Source organism: Artemia sp. Qi Xiang Cuo, chromosome 5 (genome assembly GCF_049724085.1).
Source record: "Artemia sp. Qi Xiang Cuo chromosome 5, ASM4972408v1, whole genome shotgun sequence".
NCBI lineage: Eukaryota > Metazoa > Arthropoda > Branchiopoda > Anostraca > Artemiidae > Artemia > Artemia sp. Qi Xiang Cuo.
Window position 1 is genome coordinate 59,454,182 of NC_142798.1, and position 18,857 is coordinate 59,473,038.

Below are 18,857 nucleotides of genomic sequence, written 5' to 3' on the forward strand. Positions count from 1 at the left end.
AATTCTGCATAGAAAGAAAGGTTTAGAATTACTTCTTTTCTTACAATAATTTATGTAAGAAAATATGAAGACTAAAATACTTAATTTGAACTCACCAATGTTCTTGAGGGAAGTGCCACATGTAGCACATTTGAAGCACTCAACGTGCAAGTTCTTTCCTTTTATCTTGACAAAAATACCACTGAAAGTAACATGGCATTATAGGATTAGAAATATATAAACAAATTTGAAGAAAATGTTATCAAACAAAACGAAGAATTATTTCACTTTTCAAGATGGTATAAGTTTCTTGAGATAGTACAAGTGCACAAGGGAAAATTATAACAATAAGCATGTATGCTGCGGTAACAGAGAGCAAACTTTGCTAGCCAAATGAGCGCAAATATGTAAATTCCTAAAATGTATTATCAAAGCTCAAGGCCGTATCCAGGGGAAAACGGAAAGGGGGTTTGAACCCGCCCCCCCCCCCAAAAAAAAAATTATATTTGTCCGACAGGTAAAAATGTTTTTTAAGTTTTTGTGAGCTCCCCCCCCCCCCAAAAAAAAAAACTTGGATACGGCCCTGTAAAAGCTATTCCCTTCTATCTTCCCAAACTCCACTCGAAGAGAACAAACTATTTTGGTATTGATATATTTACACTTGCTGAGTATAAAATCAATATTGGTTGAACTGCCAATTTCTGTAGCTCTCAAGAAGTTAATTTGAATCCTCTGGATCCCGCCCATTTTTCTGGACCGTGTTCACAGAGCCTCGGATGAGAGAAGAGGGGGTGGGGGAGGGTAGAGAATGTCTATGGGTGGAATCCGTCAAATTAAGTATCAAATAGTAGCGTATTGAGAGTGAGAAACCCTGGGTGTATATTTTACAATGAACTTAGGTACCACAAACACACTGAGAAGGAAGTAGCTCTTGAGCAAAGTTAATGAAGAGCAAAGATAATACTGCCTTAAATCTTTTTAGAGCGACCATCAGGTTCAAAAAACAATAAGAATTACAAACTCTTGTCCACCCCAACCTTGAGTATGTAATGTTTGTTACAGAACCCCAATATACTAGTATTAGTGACAGTAAGGTACTAAAAGGTCAAAGGAAACGTCATCAAAGTTTCAATACATCCAGTGATCCTCCACTATATAGAGCACTTGGAAAGAATTTCCATCCTTTTTTTCCCTCTAATGCTGCTGCGAATCCTCTTCACTGATAGAAGCTTCATCAGGAAGTGAGCTCAAAAAGAGTGTGCTCAACTCGTTCAGTCTCAGCTTGGAACAGCTAAGCCAAAGCAATCTTTGTTCCCAACGAGATTATTAATATCAAGGTTGACAAAGGCTAATTACTTGGCCAATTTATCCATTAGTGCCCTGATTCCTGTAGTTATTCTGCTGGCACCCCTCTATGACGTAATTCATCATCTTGTATATTAGATACAGTTTTTTTGTGGGAAATTTTACATTGTTTTTGACATTATGTTTTGGTACTTACATTTCATTTCAGATGAGCCCTTAAACAGTTCTCTCTGATGTTCAAGTACACCGCTAGCAGTGAAGAAGTAAAAAAGAGAAAAAAATAGGACACAGCGCTACCCAAGCAAAAAAGTGACCTTCCTTGCTGTTCAAATTGTAAGTTTCCTGTGTGGGGTTTTTGGCAATGGCGAAATCTAATGGTGAACTTTTTGTTTCTATCTAACACCCTTGATGAGAGGTTTAAGGCTTATTTCCAAAATTCCCATAAACTTATTTTCGAAACAAACTTTTAATATTGAGACTAATTAAGATAATAGTTACCATTCCCGAATCAGCTGGAAATGGCAATTGCACATTTGTTACAATATCACTGCATAGTTGTTTTTTTTAACGCGTTTTAAGCTTCAATCATGAAAAGAGAGATTTAAGCTAGATAACAGTGTGCAATGTCATAAGATGTAAGGTGGTTAGGAGCGCAAGGAAATTCCAGCTTCATCAGTGATAAGAATAAAGTACAAATAATAATAAAAAAATTATCAAAGCTTGCTCAATCTTGCGATTTAAGTAAATAATTGCCACTAAAAGAATATTCCTTCCATATACTTTATTTTATGCCCCAAACCCACCTCACCACCAGGAACAGAACTGGTTTGTTGATTTTGTCAGAAGTTGGAGATAACTTGCTTTAGTTTAGTAAATTACTTCAACCAATATATTATGGTTGTTTTGAAACCAATTTTTGGTGTTAAGGTAAAAATCCAAATTTCACTTCTTAAAACAGTCAAAAGATGAGGCAACATTACTACTTATAAACATCCGTCCAATTGATTTTTACACTTAGTTGCTTGGTAATCACTTGTCTTGGGTGTTGAGAAAAAAAATGGAATGACAAAATTAGTGTTTCAACAACGGGAAAATTTAAAAAAAAAGAAAGAAAAATCTATAATAATGAATATTTAGTGGTAGTTTGAAAGGATTTGGAGTTATCCGCATATGTAAGTATATTTAAATGTTTTTTCGAAGGAAAATAGCTACAAAGACAGGTAAATAGCAGGCATATCTATAGGACATGTTTATAAACTTCAGCTTCGTCACAACCGTGTAAGCCGGATACTTGGAGCTCTGAAAAAAGCATTTGTTTCTCTTATTGTACTATCGGTCTCAATAAAACTAGGTTCAATAAAACTGTCTGTTAGATATGATTGTATGTACAATAAGAGTAAATAAGGAGTGTTTGTTTTTATGATATAAAAAATCAATTCAATTCAAAAAACATATTTTCTTATAAATATAATTGGCTAAGTTCGTCTGTAAACATAGAGTGATGTCATAATCTGGAGTGACATCTGGAATGTATAACTGCGAGGGCCGAAAGCCCAAGCACTGCCCCAATTAAGCTATCCTCAATTATAAGGACCAAAGACCCAAGCAATACCCATACAAAGCGATTGCCAAATGAGATGGCTGAAGGCACAAGCGGAGGAAGGTGACAAAAAGTTGGCAAAGCGGCATTTCCCTAACTTTTTTTCTCTGACCCAATTAAAATCTGGTTTATAGTGTATGACCTATTGGTTTTCTATATAGATTGTCTATCAAAATTTATTTTTAGTTACAATAAAAATAAATAAGCTTTCTGTTTTTGCACATATAATTCGTTAAGTTCGTCTGTAAACAAACAGTGACGTCATAACCAGGAGTTATATCTGCAAGGACAAACTGTGAGGGTCTAAGACCCGAGTACTGCCCCAATTAAGTGACTGCCAATCATAAGAGCTGAAGGCTCAAAAGCTGTCTAAGCGAAGCAATTGCTAAATAAAAGGACGGAAAAACCGAGAGAGCGGAGTAGATGTTGACATTCTTCAAAACAAAAGTTTCGTCTTTGGAAAAAAATCACGGACTCTTTATAAAATTTAAAAACGTCGTAAAAAAAAAATCATTTTTCGGGTTTCACCCTCCAAAGCATAATTGACCCATTCTATTCTCTAATCTTTCTTTATGTACTTCTCTACCGTGATAAGATTCAAAATGTTATTCTTATTCAGTTATTATAAGCCTACTCAATACGGTGTTAAAAAAAAAAACAAAAAGAAAAAACAGCAACAACAACAACAAAACACTTAACCTTCCTCAAGCAAGAAGGGTTAAGTAACCCTCCTTTCTGACCCTCTATATAAAAGAAGTTGTTACTAGCATCAGAATTGTTAGTCCTTTATTCTATATAATAGAATCCAAGCAGTAGTAACTGTGCGTAATGTAAACACATTGAGGAGGCAATAAACTCACATTCTTTGTATGCAAATTTTAATAAAGAAACTCAATCTTTGTTTCATTCCGAAGCATAGGCCTAGATAAGGAGCTCCACACAAGGAAATATGTTAAGAAAACGTTTCTTACTTCATAATATGCAGAATAATCATAGGTAACACATCTTACACAAGGAGAACCTTTATCTTCACTTCTTTCATTGTCTTACACTTTTTCTACAAATTTTTTGAAAAACATCATGCAATGAATAACCATTTTTTAAGTTTTTAAAACCATGGTGAAGCAACTGCCATCTACAGATTGTTTTATAAGCGACATTGATCCTGGCCTTTTCTGTTATGCCCGTGCCACATTAGTCACACTTGTCAATAAAATCAAAATTACGCACGACTACAGCGCCAATTACGTTCGCCGTTTGTAATTTCTCGAGTTGAACATTGTTCAACTTTCCAGCATAAATTTCTGGATTGATCGATCAGAGTCAACGTTAAAGACATACTTTTTGAAACTAGAAAAGATGGAAACTTAGAACAGCAGTTTTACTATCTGGGAGAGGAATCTGACTAAAGTTAAGAAAACCTAGTATTAGTATAGAACAGTTGAACACAAATTACTGTTGGAGCAAACTCTTTAAACTAATTTCTTGCAATCTTAATTTTTTGCATTTTAAATACAAGTGTGACGCTAAAATCAAGGAAATTGCCATGTCATTCATGATATTTGGCTTTCTTTATCGATAGATGTGACTATGATCTGGCACGGGCATTAAATGTCAAGTTTCTCGCCGTTTTTGGTGTTATCGCCACTGCGGTTTGTATATAGTGGCATCTATAAACAAATTTTGTAGATTTCATTTATTTCAACACGAATTTCAAAACTTAAGAAATGCTTATTGAATGCATGCTTTCTTTTCAAAACTTTATAGCAAAAGTGTAAAACAATGAAAAAAGTGAAGATAAAGGTTCTCTCCATGCAAGATGTGTTAACTATGATTATTCTGCATATTATGAAGTAAGAATTGTTTTCTTAACATGTTTCCTTATGAGGAGCTCCTTATCGAGACTTACACCCATTTCGATACGGAACTATTATAAAAAATTATTTTCTTACAACCAGAAAATGCGGAATGAATAACCGTTTAGCGTGTCCGTGAAAAAAAAAGTGTTTTTAGTAAGCAATCAAGCATATGGTAAAATAAGTTTAATTTTTGTAAAAACAAACTTTGCAGTAAAATACCAAATGTAGAAAGCGCACAGGAGTCAGAACTACAAGTTTGGAAAAGAATAAAAATGAAATTTAGAGTCACAGAATATTGAACGGTATTTCAAGGGTACTAGAAAAATTTAATCGGATAGCACATATTTTGAGATATTCGGCTCTATCCAAATAGGTTTTTCAAGTTCGTCATCCGCCCACAGCGGAGCCATAAAAGAAATCTGATGGCTAATATCAACTCAATGTGTTGAAATTCCAGTACACAAATATATTGGAACTTTTGCTTTAATAAATAAATAATAATAACAAATCATTCTTTTATTCTACTACAAATCAAAACGCTTTATCTTTATATTATTAAATGCTATTATTGATAATGCTTATTCACACATTTTAGGCTAAAATCAGGCATGGAAATCAAATCTACTCAGTCACACCAGTTGTGTTAAAGCAGTGACAAATTCAGGGGAACGAGGGGGGCGCGCGCCCCCCTAGCGTAGTCTAGAGTAGTGTAATTTACATAATTAACGCAAGCTTGCGTTAATTGAACTTGCTCCTAACGCAAGTTTATCGGATAAACCTATTTTGCCCCCCCCCCTCTAAAAAAAATCCTGGATCCACCCCTGTGTTGAAGGACATTCTAGAGCAAAAAAAGATTAATGCCTCCTACAGTCACGCAATCACCAGTTCAAAGCGACTTAATGGCCATCTTTCAATTCAATCTAACAAAATACATTTTGATACCTTAAAACATTCACTAACAATCCTATTATCAATATTTTCTTTCGCACTTTAATATTAATACTTAACATTAATATCTGATTTTAGAACGTAACACCAAATTTAGTATTCAATATTGAAATTTCCATTACATGAACAAAGTTTCCATTTGATGAGCTGTTTCTGCAACAAAGAGATGCATTGATTCTGTTTTACATACTAAAACCCACCATAGATTCAGCAAGTTTAAGTAAAAAAGCAAACAATATTTTAGCATTGAAATTAGATAGGCAGGGGCGTAATTTTCTACGGGACCGGGCGGGTGGGGGAATACAGCTGCCCCTCCAAGACCCCAGTTTGCCCTGTTAAGGAGGGGGGCTACTACCCCTCCCAGATCCCAGTTTGCCCGGCCCCCCAGCTGAAATTTAGTTTCTTCCAAATCTTGCCAACTAAGCCTGCTTAATTCAAGCATCCAGAGAAACAGGTCACTTTTCTTTAGTATAGCTTCGCCTTTATCGTACCATATAGTTCATTTTTCAGTTTTCACTGTTATTTGGGATAACTGGTTCAATCCCCCCCTCCTCCAGGATTTTGACAGAATTACGCCACTGGAGATAGGGGAGGGGGGGTAGAAAATGCAGCATTTGTTTTCTTACAATGCTGTTCAATTAAATTTTAGTTTTGGTTGAACGCTGATGAGTTGCTGCTTCTTATTCAATTTTTGTGCTGTTTTCAAAAGCTTTTTTTGTTCTGTTTCATATACTTAAATCCACCATACATTTAGCAAGTTAGTGAAACGAGGAAACAATGTTTTAGTAATGCAATGACATAGCGGAATGAAAAAGCAATGTTTATATTTAGCTAAACAGAATCTTACTTTTTTGGTTCAATACAAATGATTTACTGATTCTTATTCGATTTTTGCGCTGATTTTACCCATAATATGTGTAAAATAAATATTATCCATTTGGTGAGCTGTTCATTCAATAAAGAGCTACACTGATTCTGTTTCATAAAGTAAAGCCCAGTATAGATGCAACAAATTAATGATAACAAGCAGTGGAGGATCCAGAGGGGGGCGCCCCCCTAACGTAGTCTAAAGTATTGCAATTTACTTAATTAACGCAAGTTTGCGTTAATTAAACTGGCTCTTAACGCAAGTTTATCGGATCACCTATTTTGTCCCCCCCCCCTAAAAAAATTCTGGATCCACCTCTGATAACAAGGAAATGGCATTTTAGCATCAACCAACATAGGATGATAAGAAACACGGTATTTGCACTTTTACAACTCTGTTCAAACAATAATTTGTACTTCCTTCCTGTAGAATAATTATAAGTGGCTAATCAATTTCTGTGCTAATTTCAACCAGCTTTCAGTCGCTTTTTATCAAATGCAGTATTTGCTTACACTTTCTTTTGAATCGTAGTTTTATTTGCAAACTGTGGCTATTTAGGACTTAAAAAACATGAGTTTAGTTATTTAGGATAATTTACCTAATGTGACCTTTCACAATAAATTCAAAATGTATTCATACCTATTTCAGCACAAATAGAGTGTTAACATTGTCGTGTTTCTTATTCTTTTTCATTTTAAATACAAAAAGTCCCACCCAAAAGTCTCTTGTACGCAAAAACTGAGGGCACTAGATAAAAAAAAATTATCTAAAAAATCAAACCAAAATATGAAAAGTAGCACTTTTACGGTCCGCCCACTTTTAAATATAATAAATCACTCTTTATCAGCATAGGCTACCCTCTTGCGAAAATTTTAATTATATGTCAGATAAACTATGTTTTTCAATTAAGAAGACAAACGAAACTCAGAGAAGAGAGAAAGTAACAAAATGAAAAATAAAATCAAAAAGGGTGTATTTGCGTCAATTAAGAAGATTCGATCAAATGTTGAATAATGATTAAAAACGGGTATTGTAAGAAAAACAACTTTCTAGTACTTCCAAACATAGTTCCATCTATGTGTTTTAAGAACAAAACCCCGCCCCACCCCACCCCGCCCATACTGAGAATTATTTAAAAATTTTGCAGAAGAAAACATTCTTACATGAAAGCTAAATCCAACTTTTGTTGGAAAAAATCATACAAAATTTGCCAATCTATAAGATACACTTCAAAAATATGTTCTCAGATTATTGGAAGCATTTGTCTAAACTAAATTGAGCTATTCCTAATAAAACTTGTCTTTTAATCATGCAGAAGGACAGCTTAAAAAAATGTATAATGGTTATTAATTAATAACTTCTTAAGCATATATCTTGAACCAAACCTGCCATTCAATAGCCAGTAAATCGGTTTTCTTGAGGGAAAGGGAGTGGGTGATATACGATTTTTATAATATGTATTTAGAAGGTAACTTACTATTATTTGTCATTTATTTAAGTGCAGTTTCTTCTTACTTGCTGTGAAGTGAGTTTGTTTTCTTTTATCTTTTCCGATTTTTCTCTTCCGTTGTGTGCAGTATTTACTCTACAACGGGTTTTGTAATAGATGAATAAATTAAATATATATACTATATCGATACATAAATACATACTATATCGATAGTATAAATACTATATCGATAATATATATTCTATACCGATAGTATACATACTATATCGATAATATATATTCTATATCGATAGTATACATACTATATCGATAATATATATTCTATATCGATAGTATACATACTATATCGATAATATATATTCTATATCAATAGTATACATACTATATCGATAATATATATTCTATATCGATAGTATACATACTATGTCGATAATATATATTCTATATCGATAGTATACATACTATATCGATAATATATATTCTATATCGATAGTATACATACTATATCAATAGTATTCTTCTCACTATTCTACTTTATGTGTTCATCTTGTAATTATCTGTAACGATTGTTCGGTTTAATAAGTTTTGCCGTCGAAAATCCACCGGATTCTTTGTGAAAATTCATAATTTTTCATTCCATTTGTTAGGCACTACACAGTCTGGCTACGAAGGCGCTACACAGTCTGGCTACGAAGATATCAGTCTAGTCTGCAGAAGGTCATGGGCACGAGTCCTACTTATAGCAGTTTTTTATTGCAAATTTCTATTATGCACGTGTAAGTTACATATCTTATTGAATAAATTACGTATTCTGGGCAGAACTAAGATTGCCGAAGGTGCAGGGCTAGATCTTGATATAGAATTTCTTGATGTCGAAAAACAGTCCTATATATCAAAAATAAAAAGTTCAAGCCATCTTACTATAATTACTCGTTTTAAGGGATTTTGTCCTTTTTGTATGTGAATGCCTTCTAGTACTGTTCGCTATTTCATTCGAAGTGGAACGCGGTAAAAGAATAGCACAATATCAAATGCTATGAAGTATCTGGCACGGTGAATCTGGATACAACAAAAAAATGTTTATTTTCATCAATGGTGTCAAGTCATGAAAATTTAGGGGATAAAATGTATTTTTGAAAATCTAGGAAAGAGGGCAAATGACGTTTTTTCAATTTTTATCAAAGAAAATACCATAAAAGGTGTTTTTCAATGAAACTACTAAAAAAAGGAATTTTTCAAAATATAAGAGCGGATCCTGGGGGCATATGCCCCATTGCCATCCCTTATTGACGCCATTGGTTTTGATGCAACAATAGCGACTAATTTACCCCAGAGCTAATGAAACCAATTGCCAAAACAAATTTCTATGTTTAGTTACAGTATCTACCCTTTCATCCCTGGGTATATAAAAATAGAGAAACAAATTTTTACCAACAAGAAGTATTTCTATGTAGAACTTGAAAGAAATACCAGTTTCTTTTACTTTGGTTCTAAAGAAAACTCTAATCATAAAAGAAAACTCTTTTCAAGACATGGGGAGTCTCTCAGACTTTTTTAGGCTTTCCTTGATTTATAAAAGCGGATAAAACTAATGTTCAATGCAACCTCTTTCTCTCCTTCTCCCTGTCCAAAATATACAAATTCTTATATATACACGAACAACCCTTCGTTCAGGAAAATGCAAAAAAAGGAACAAAAACAGATAAGTACAAGCTAGAAGTCATAGTAGACAGTGAGGTTGTGGGAGCAAGCGTCTCTAAAGCGTAGAATGTAGAGATGTGGAACTTACACAATAATTTTATCGCAGTCACCGCACTTAGTCAAGTCTGGAACGTTGATGGAATTGTCATCTTTTGGCTTTGTCTTCGGGGGTTCAACAGGGCGAACGCCAACAGGACGACTACTCATAGCAGGAACAGGGGGATCTGGACACACAAAAACATATAAACATAATGAAAAGAAACTATGGAGCAAGCAAGGGTGATACTGAATAAACAAAAAAGATTTTTGGGGCGGCAAATTTACTTAAACAATTAAATAAAATTATTTTATTTGTGAATTTAGGTGTATTAGTTTAGGTCTATCCAAAATTACAAGAATCCCAGCCAAGGCCGTACCCAGGATTTCTTTTCGGAAGGGGGTTTACTCAAATATTTTTTTCGGGGGGGGGGGGGGGTACACAAAAAAAAACAAAAAAACCCAAATAAAATTTGTTTATATCCATTTTTTTTACATTTTTACGAGTAAAAAAACATTACGGAAGGGGTTCAAACCCCCCTAGCCCCCTCCTCTGGGTACGGCCTTGAAACAATATAGATTACTCATACTGTGCAAATGTTGGGAAAAAACAGGATAGCCGGCTCCTCATTGTAAATGAGCGTAGTTTTGTAGGATAGTCAGCGTTGCCTACGTGGTGCATGATTTGATAAGCGTTTGTTTTTATTCTAAACAATTGTTTTCCATGGTCGTTGGGATTAGTCGGATAAGTAAACTTTACCGCCTCGGACCGTAACCAAAATGACTTTTGTACTTCCATAACTATTTTATCACCTTCTGTTTTCTCTTGCAATACTCAATTGATAAAAGCACCATCTATATAAATTCGGAACGTTTTACATTTAGAAAAAAGGATCTTATAGAGATAACTAATATTATAAAGCAAAAAATTCGAGCATCGCTTTCAAATAAAGAGATAAACAGTATCACCCTTAGAAAATAAAGCGGTCGTCACGTGCACACCACGTATGGGACAATTTTGTTGAAGTTTAATTAAGTGACTCTTCAGATTAGTCATAGAAGATGCATCGAACAGTAAAACCCCAGAAAGCTTCATAGTTTCATTAAAAAGATATGGCTAAAAGCATTAACCCGTGTTTTCGTTTAAATCTTGAGAAATTTCTCGTACATCTTTCGTAAATTCTTTATAAGTTGTCTGTCTACTTTTGTGTATAAGCCTTTAAATCAAAGTATTTATGAATGAATTTGCAATTTTTTCCTCTGCATTATTTATGCCCATAACCAGCAGAAAAACCTAAAACTATTTTTCCCTTTCTTCTGAAAAAAATGGTTTTCCTCACTCACGAGGTGTGTATGCAACAACCGCGATAACAAGTATTGTGGAAACAAGAAACAACAGTGATATGGAAAAGAGCATTTCATGACAGACATCCTTTGTGGAACATGTCTTGTGCAGGCATATGCAAACTCGTCATTCTTAAAGAGGGATATAACATAGAATCTACATCCTACGTGTCATCTAAGACAAACTTACACAAGGATCTTCTCGCAGTTATCGCATTGCGGACCAGCTTGAATTGGACCCGACCTGGAAGGTGGCTTAACTGCAAGAGCGCCGGCTGTAACTCGGGGTTGGAAGCCACCGGGTTTTGGTTCCATAAAATGATGAACTAAACCATAACGAATAAGCATGAACATCAAATATTATATAAATTAAATTTCAAGGTTACAGCAAGGTCGATCATCGTTTCTCAACTGGGGGGGGGGGGGCACCCGAGGGAGTGGTTCGTGATCCCAATGAAAAGAGTCGTTGCTAGTTAGAAAAAATTAAATGCTTATTTACGAAACAACTGTTGAGAACTGAAAAAATTAATTCATTAAAATATAAAAACTAATCCAAAAATAAAGGCTTTCGAACAATAAGTAAATGAGTATCAATTGATAAATAATGTACTTATAAAGAAGAAAAGTAGGCTCAAATTATAATTTATTAAGAAGTCTTGTAGTGTCTTACTTGGAAAATTACTTTTTTAAGGGGGAGGGGTGGTTGCGACTTTAAATAGGTTGAGAAACGTTGAGGTAGAATATAGATTTAAAATAAAAACAGGATATAACATCAACAATATGTTATACAAATGTTAAGTTTTGTATCAATAGATATCTTCTTATTACAAAAGAAGAAAGAATATCAAGAGATTATTATAGAAGATTAATTTTTTTTTGCAAGAGAAAATTGACGTCTCATTGCAAGAGAAAACTTGCTGTTTAAACAGTTACATTAAATTGCTATTAAGATGTATACTAACAGTTAAAATTTGAAAAGAAAAATCTGATAATCAGTTCCAGGAGATCATTTCTCAAAATACATATGTTTTAATGCTTGCTTTAAAATAACTAAATAAGATCTCTATTTTTCCTCTATACAAAAATCAAAATTATGACATAGAAAAAAAAAAATGAGGCTAATCTTTTTCCAAGAAAGTGGACAGGAAAACAGTACAAACAGATTCTAGAATATTTTCGACAGTTAAGTCGACAACCATTACCAGTGGAAACAAGCTCAGACAGTGAAAAGGATTTAAATATCTCAAAATTAAAATATATACAAATAGTTCAAATATAGTCTGGCCCTGAAGTATTAATGGTGAAAGTCAGGCTAAGACTTGGATCATTTTTATTTTAAGAACTTAATTTTTCTGCTTTGAAGTTTGAGAATCTTGTGTGCACTTCTTCCTCTCTACCATCTGAAAAATTGCAGCCACGTTTTTTTTGTTTTTTTTTTGGTTTTATATCGTGGAAAGTCAACGTCATCTTCGCAGTCATCTATTTTCTCCGGTAAAACCAAATTTACCAAAATGATAAAACATCTAGTCTAATTTTAGTCAATCACACCACGGCAGACTTTTCAAAAACATAGATTAACTAAGAGGTATCAGTACCAAAATCAAACAGGCTAAATTCTAAATTACTACTTACCTTATCACTAGGATTAATACTTAAAGTACTAAAAGAGATTCTTTTAAATTTCATTTTTTAAAATTATTCAAGATTTTGCATTCTATATCAAGATTCTTTACTGAGTCAACAGTGCTGTGGCCATACGGATACTACTGCTAGTACTACAAATTTCAAAACAAGCGAAAAATTAGGCAAACAGGAGTGACAATTCACAGACCTTTTTATCAGAGTCTCTGCGGTAAAATTTTGAAGTCCACAAGTAAGGTTTAGCTCTAGATATATTCTAACTTTAAACTATTTTTACACTAATTATTCTAATTTTATTATTAATCTCTTCCTAAATAGTCATGCTCTTAAAATTTTACCACAGGAACCAGACGTTGCCACTATATTGACGAGAAAATCAAGTTCAGGATCAGAGTCGTAGCCAGAGAAAAATGGTGGTTTAAATTACCGTTCCAAAGCTTTAAACTTATCCTTTTTATAAAAAAAAGTTTGACATTTCTTACTATTCTTAGTGCTTATAAAAATTATTCTAAACAAACAATGATCCCCCACCTAATCCCTGGATACGGCCCTCGTGATGACAACATATCAACATGCTCCTCACCTTTCACACAAGTCCCGTTTCCATATAGTTTGAAAGAGACATCAATGTTAAAAATTAGCATTTTCATTGTTAGGTACTATAAAAAGTAGCTGCCCCTATAAGGTATGAGCAGTGAAAGTCAAATGCTGGAAATAGTAGAGCACAATTAGTAGAAACAATTTAGTAGGTATTATCAATCTGAAGGTACGTGTTTATGCTGCTGTTTCAACACGATAAACTCATAATGCATGTTGATATTACTAAGAGAGATATTGCTTTCTTCTAATTCTCAATTTATTTCTTGAAATATTAATAGTCAGTGCGGAAAGAGACACAAAAAGGGGCAACTCTTGGCAATTTCTTTTTTTTTCAAAATTATTGGTAAATTGGCAAAATATTAAAATTCTCTTGATTACTTACAACAATAGCCGCTCAAATTTGTGAAACTGTATTCTTGTGGGATTAGTTTTTAAATATCCAACAATTTACCGCCAAAATTCAAGAAATACTTTCAGACTGACTTGTACTTAAACTGATTCATGTAGCAAATTAAACTGATTCTTGTATTAAACTGATTCAGGTAGCAAATTTAATTGAATAGTTGCTTCGCTCAAAATCAAAGGAACTTTACCCACATACGACAAAGCGTAATCAAACAGAAACTAATCAACAGTTATTTGTTCATACCGACAAACTTCAGCACTAATCCTGCAGCCAGGTTGAACCAGCAAGCTTAGAAAATCTCAGAGTGGATTTCTTATAATTTGATAGTGATTTTTGATAAAAGAAAAAGCATAACAGCATCATGTAATTTTTTTTCAAAGTTGCTGAAGTAAGGAAATAAAAGTCAGTGTAACAATTTAAATATATGAATTGAAGCTACCCTGCAAACCATCCCTTAAAATTAGTACCAATTTTACTGCTAGTATTTTTGATGATTCAGATGATCCGACAGTCATTTTTCATCAAAGTATCCATCTCATTTGTAACATTTTTGTCGCAATTTTTTTTTTTTTTTTTTTTTGTGATGTAACAGGAAATGTTAATTTAGTACAACAAAGGATAGTCAACAAGAAATCCAGGATTGAATCAACAAGCTCAGAAAATGTCAGAGTTAATCTCAGAAAATCTGGGAGTGATTTTTGATACAAGGAAAAGCAGAACAGCACCATATATTTTTTTTCAAACTTACTGAAGTATAAAATTCGAAGTTCACTGCAATAATTTAAATATAAGATTTAAACTACCCTGCAAACCATCCCTTAAAATTAGTTCCATTGGTCTGACTGTCATTTGTCATCAAAGTATTCACCTCATTAGTAACGTCTTTGTCGTGATTTTTTGTGATGTAACAGGAAACGGGGCCTCGGGTGACCTACCTTTCTGCTCAGTCAATAGCGCATTCTGCAGCCTTCTAAAAGCATGCGACTGGATTAAGGGGGGTTGAGAACCTTTTCGGGGGGACTCCACAGGTTCACAAGAGATACCTGTTTCGTGTGCTCTTGGAGCACTATCTGCTTCTTGGATCATTTTCAGCACTTCACTTTGCGCTGGATCGTACTGTCGCTCATTCTTCTTGAAGTTCACACTGAAACAAAGACTTACTATTAAACATTTACTAAGTAACAACGGAGTCAGGAAGCGGTTTGACCAAGACGGGCAGGGAGAGGGGGTGAAGGAGAACTTTAAATATTTCAACATTAAATTATACAGGGAATATTAGTTCAATATGAGCTTCATAATGTGAGAAAATTATTTTTCACATGGAAGTAAAGAGGGGTGCTAAAACTTAGAAAGAGCGCATGATTTGTCCTTATATTTACATGTTATTATCTCCTTGCCAGAGAATATGCTAGATTAGATTTGACTTTAATCCTAAACAGTCTGAAATTTTATTGCTCAATTATAAATATGATGCTCTTAATCTGTGTGTACCCCTCAGTAACACCTCAATCAAAATATTTTACCATATAACTTACCTCGAACTTTCGATTAGCTCATGCTTCAAAGACATACATCAACTTTTACTGTAGCTGATGTATCGCAGAGTCTACATCGCTTATGCGATTTTTATTAAGACCAGACTCTGATTCACTGGACCCTAACTTGCCGCATTGTGCAATGCAATTGAAAAAGCTACTGTTCTTTGATGCTCGCCAATGTGGCAAATGCTAACAAAACCGAAAAAAATAGAATCCGGTGCACCTTTTTTCGGTTTGCATAATATCTCCTTAAACTCCCACCTTAGCCTGGAAATTCAAAGATTACAAGAAAATACAGGATCATAAACCCAATGGAAGCGCCAGAAGAACAGATTAAACAGTTCAACCAGAAAAGCCAGTCATACCAGTGGTGGAAAGTACTCATGCTGCAGTGGTATTCTGTTGTGAATGTCTTGTTTTTTCTCTTCTTTTGTTAAGTTATTTTTTTGTTCTGTAGTTGTCTTGTGTTGTTAATATTTGAGTGTTTTCTTTTCTTTTATTTATTGTTTTTGTTCTGTCTGTATTTTGATTGCTAAACTTGATGGTTTGACAATCAATTCATTCGTTCATCCCAAACTACCTTAAATACGAATGAAGGCTACCAGCCTTCTTGACCTGCTGCTCTTTACGATAGAGTCGAGCCTTGCCTTGAAAGAAATTAATACAAATTTTTTATACTGTTTATAGTTGACAAATCCAGGCGGATGTGAGGTCATTTTCTACCTAGAGAGAAAACAGGCAGGTATTTAACTACTCATGCAAGTTGAATATATAGGGAGGAAGAAATTAGTAATCTATTGAAGTGAAAGCTGGCAAAGTAAAACACAGTATGGGCACATATGTATGTGCCTGTTTCAAACAATTACTTTTACTGATGTTAAATTCTTGATAATACCTAATCTTTCAGCGCCTTTTCATCGGGGATTAAAGTGTCCCATGTTGGTAATTCAGCCCAACTTTTTACCATCATTGGCTTTATACCACCATCCTGGAAAAACACTTAAAAGGCAGAATACAAGGAACATCCCGTAGCATAAAGAACTTTTTTTAAGAAAGGGAGGGATGGAGATAGAGTGAGGAAGGGAAGACAGAAATAGAAAGAGCGAAAGAGGGCACTGGATTTTTAACGATGCATAATACTTTCTTTCGTGGATCATTTTTTTTGCCAAACCATGCAAATTTCCTAATTGAAATGACTTTTCTTCCATAGCTTCCTTCTTGACACAAGTCAAGTCATTCAAAATTTGTTTGTTTTTTTATTATCATTATTTTTTGTTATATTATTACTATAGTAAAATTGCCGCTCTTAAATACTTGTTGGTTGGTATCATGAGAAATATAAATCGCTTATTCTATAGTGAGTCAATTAGGGTACAAAAATGTTGTATAAATGATTAGGCAAGCATGACGAACAATTTAAATCTATATTTAGGTCAAATTCCAACAATGCATAGTATATTAGAAGCTTGGAAACGCGGATGCGCCTCGGTAAGTTAATTAAAGACGAATTGCCAAAGTTTTACTGACGTAGGCGGATGTAGATGTTTAAAATCAGAGAGAAAACGAAATACTTGGCAACCTCCAAAGGACCATTCACACAAAAAAATGGCCTAGGGAAGAATTTTGTGAAACTGTCAATTAACGATTCCCAATCAATTTAATTTACTTAAAATGACTGCAAAACGAATTAGCCTACATTAGTTTCATATGTTAAAATAGTTTTGACAGTTTTTTCAGGGGCAGAACAAGATCCCAACTTTGGGCGATATCCAAAACATTTCAGGGATGGGGCAATCCCACTAGAGTAAAGTATTTTTTTAGCCGTTTGTCCCAAAAATACATGTTGTCACAGTATCTGAATTTTCGTTTTTAAAACTGGCTTGTCAAGTCCTTTTTTCTGGTTGCAACACTATCGAAGAGTTCTTTTTGATGAATTTAATTAGAGGATTTTATTATCAATTTTCTAGAAAATACTAATTACAAGAAAGCACAAGCGTTTCTAGAACAAAAGACGCGGTTGTTCTTTGAATTTCGAATTCCTTAATGCTAACTAGTAGTCAATCTTGGCTCAAATAATGTTACAGAAAGTGAAAGAAGACTCAGAGTTGAAGTTTTGGCACGAATGCAATATCTGAACAGGAATTGTATTTCTAATGCTTAATTCTGAAAAACAGAGTGTTATACAAAAAAGATGGCGTCTGAATGTCAAATCAAAAAGAAAAGTTAGCATTCAATTGCAATCTACACTAAGTTGGCATTCGTGACAGAGCAAAGCGAAGAGTTTGTGTGGCTCATTCTCCCTCCCCCCCCCCTTAGAAACGTGAAGAATTCCATACATTTCTTTGTCATTCAATGGATAAAAATCAAATAATTTGAGATCAGAGGCAACGCTATGGCGTTGCCTATAGTAAAGGCCATACGGCTCCAATGTTTTATTATTACTATTATTTTTTTTCCCAGAGGCACTTCATATGGAGGGGGTCGTTATATAAACTTCAAAGGGGGCTCATTAGATTGGGAATCGAGAGTTCCAGTGCCCTTTTTAAGAGTCAAAAGTGGTTTGAGGGCAACTAGCCCCCCCCCCCCACCCTTTTCTTCCCAAATGCAACCGATAAAAAATTTGAGATAGTCATTTTGTTAAATATAGTTCAATGATTAAATAAAAAAACTACGGTGTCGACACAGCCCCCAAGGACCCGGAGGGTAATTAGCCCCCCCCCAACCCTTTTTCCCAAATGCACCCGATAAAAATTTTGAGATAGCCATTTTGTTAAAAATAGTTCAAGGATCATATAAAAAAACTCCGGTGTCGACACAACCCCCCAGGGCCCGGGGCAGGCGTTGTAAGTTATGCCCTGTGGGCATATACGGTTCTTATGGAAGGGGTGCTCGTATAAACTTCAAAAAGGGCTCATTCGATTGGAAATTGAAAGTTCTAGTTCACTTTTTAAGAGTCAAAGGAGATCAGAGGGCACCCAGCCCCCACCCCTCCACGCCCTTTTTTCCTCAAACCGATCTGATAATAAATTTTAGATAGCCGTTTTCAAAAAAAATGTTCAAAGACCATATAACGAAAACTCCAGGGTCGACATATCCCCCCAGGGTCCGAGGGCAGGCTTTGTAAGTTATGTCCTGGGGGAATATATGGTTCTTATGGAAGGGATACTCGTAAAAACTTCAGAGAGGGCTCATTTGATTGTAAATTAAAAGTTCTAGTTTAGTTTTTGAGAGTCAAAAGAGATTGGAGGGCAACAACCCCCCCCGCCCCTTTTTCCCCAAATGCATTCAATAAAAATTTTGAGATAGCCATTTTGTAAAAAATTGTTCAAAAGTCAGATAACAAAAACTCAGGTGTCGACAGGTGTCAGGTGTCGAAAACCTCAGGTGAGGGCAGGCGTTGTAAGTTATGCCCTGGGGCATATATAGTTCTTATGAAAGGGATGCTCGTACAAACTTCAGAGAGAGCTCATTTGATTGGAAAATGAAAGTTGGAGTTCACTTTTTAAGAGTCAAAAGAGATCCGAGGGCAAAAATTTTGAGATAAAAATTTTGTTCAAAATAGTTCAAAGGTCGAATAAAAAA

General features: G+C 34.5%; 1 protein-coding gene across 24 annotated transcripts in view; it reads right to left on the reverse strand.

The window, feature by feature from the left end:
• Positions 1-18,857, reverse strand: part of Zasp52 (Z band alternatively spliced PDZ-motif protein 52) — a 165,038-nt gene that overhangs the window by 59,131 nt on the left and 87,050 nt on the right. For 13 of the 24 annotated variants that reach the window (XM_089089779.1, XM_089089777.1, XM_089089787.1 and 10 more), the window contains 3 exons: positions 14,673-14,881; positions 9,799-9,934; positions 96-181 (listed from right to left, as the gene is read on the reverse strand). In XM_089089779.1, coding sequence (XP_088945905.1) covers positions 96-181; positions 9,799-9,934; positions 14,673-14,881 — 431 coding nt within the window. Of the gene's footprint in view, positions 1-95; positions 182-9,798; positions 9,935-11,280; positions 11,417-14,672; positions 14,882-18,857 lie in introns of all 24 variants that reach the window. The other 11 variants (XM_089089781.1, XM_089089776.1, XM_089089789.1 and 8 more) reach the window with 7 other exon arrangements.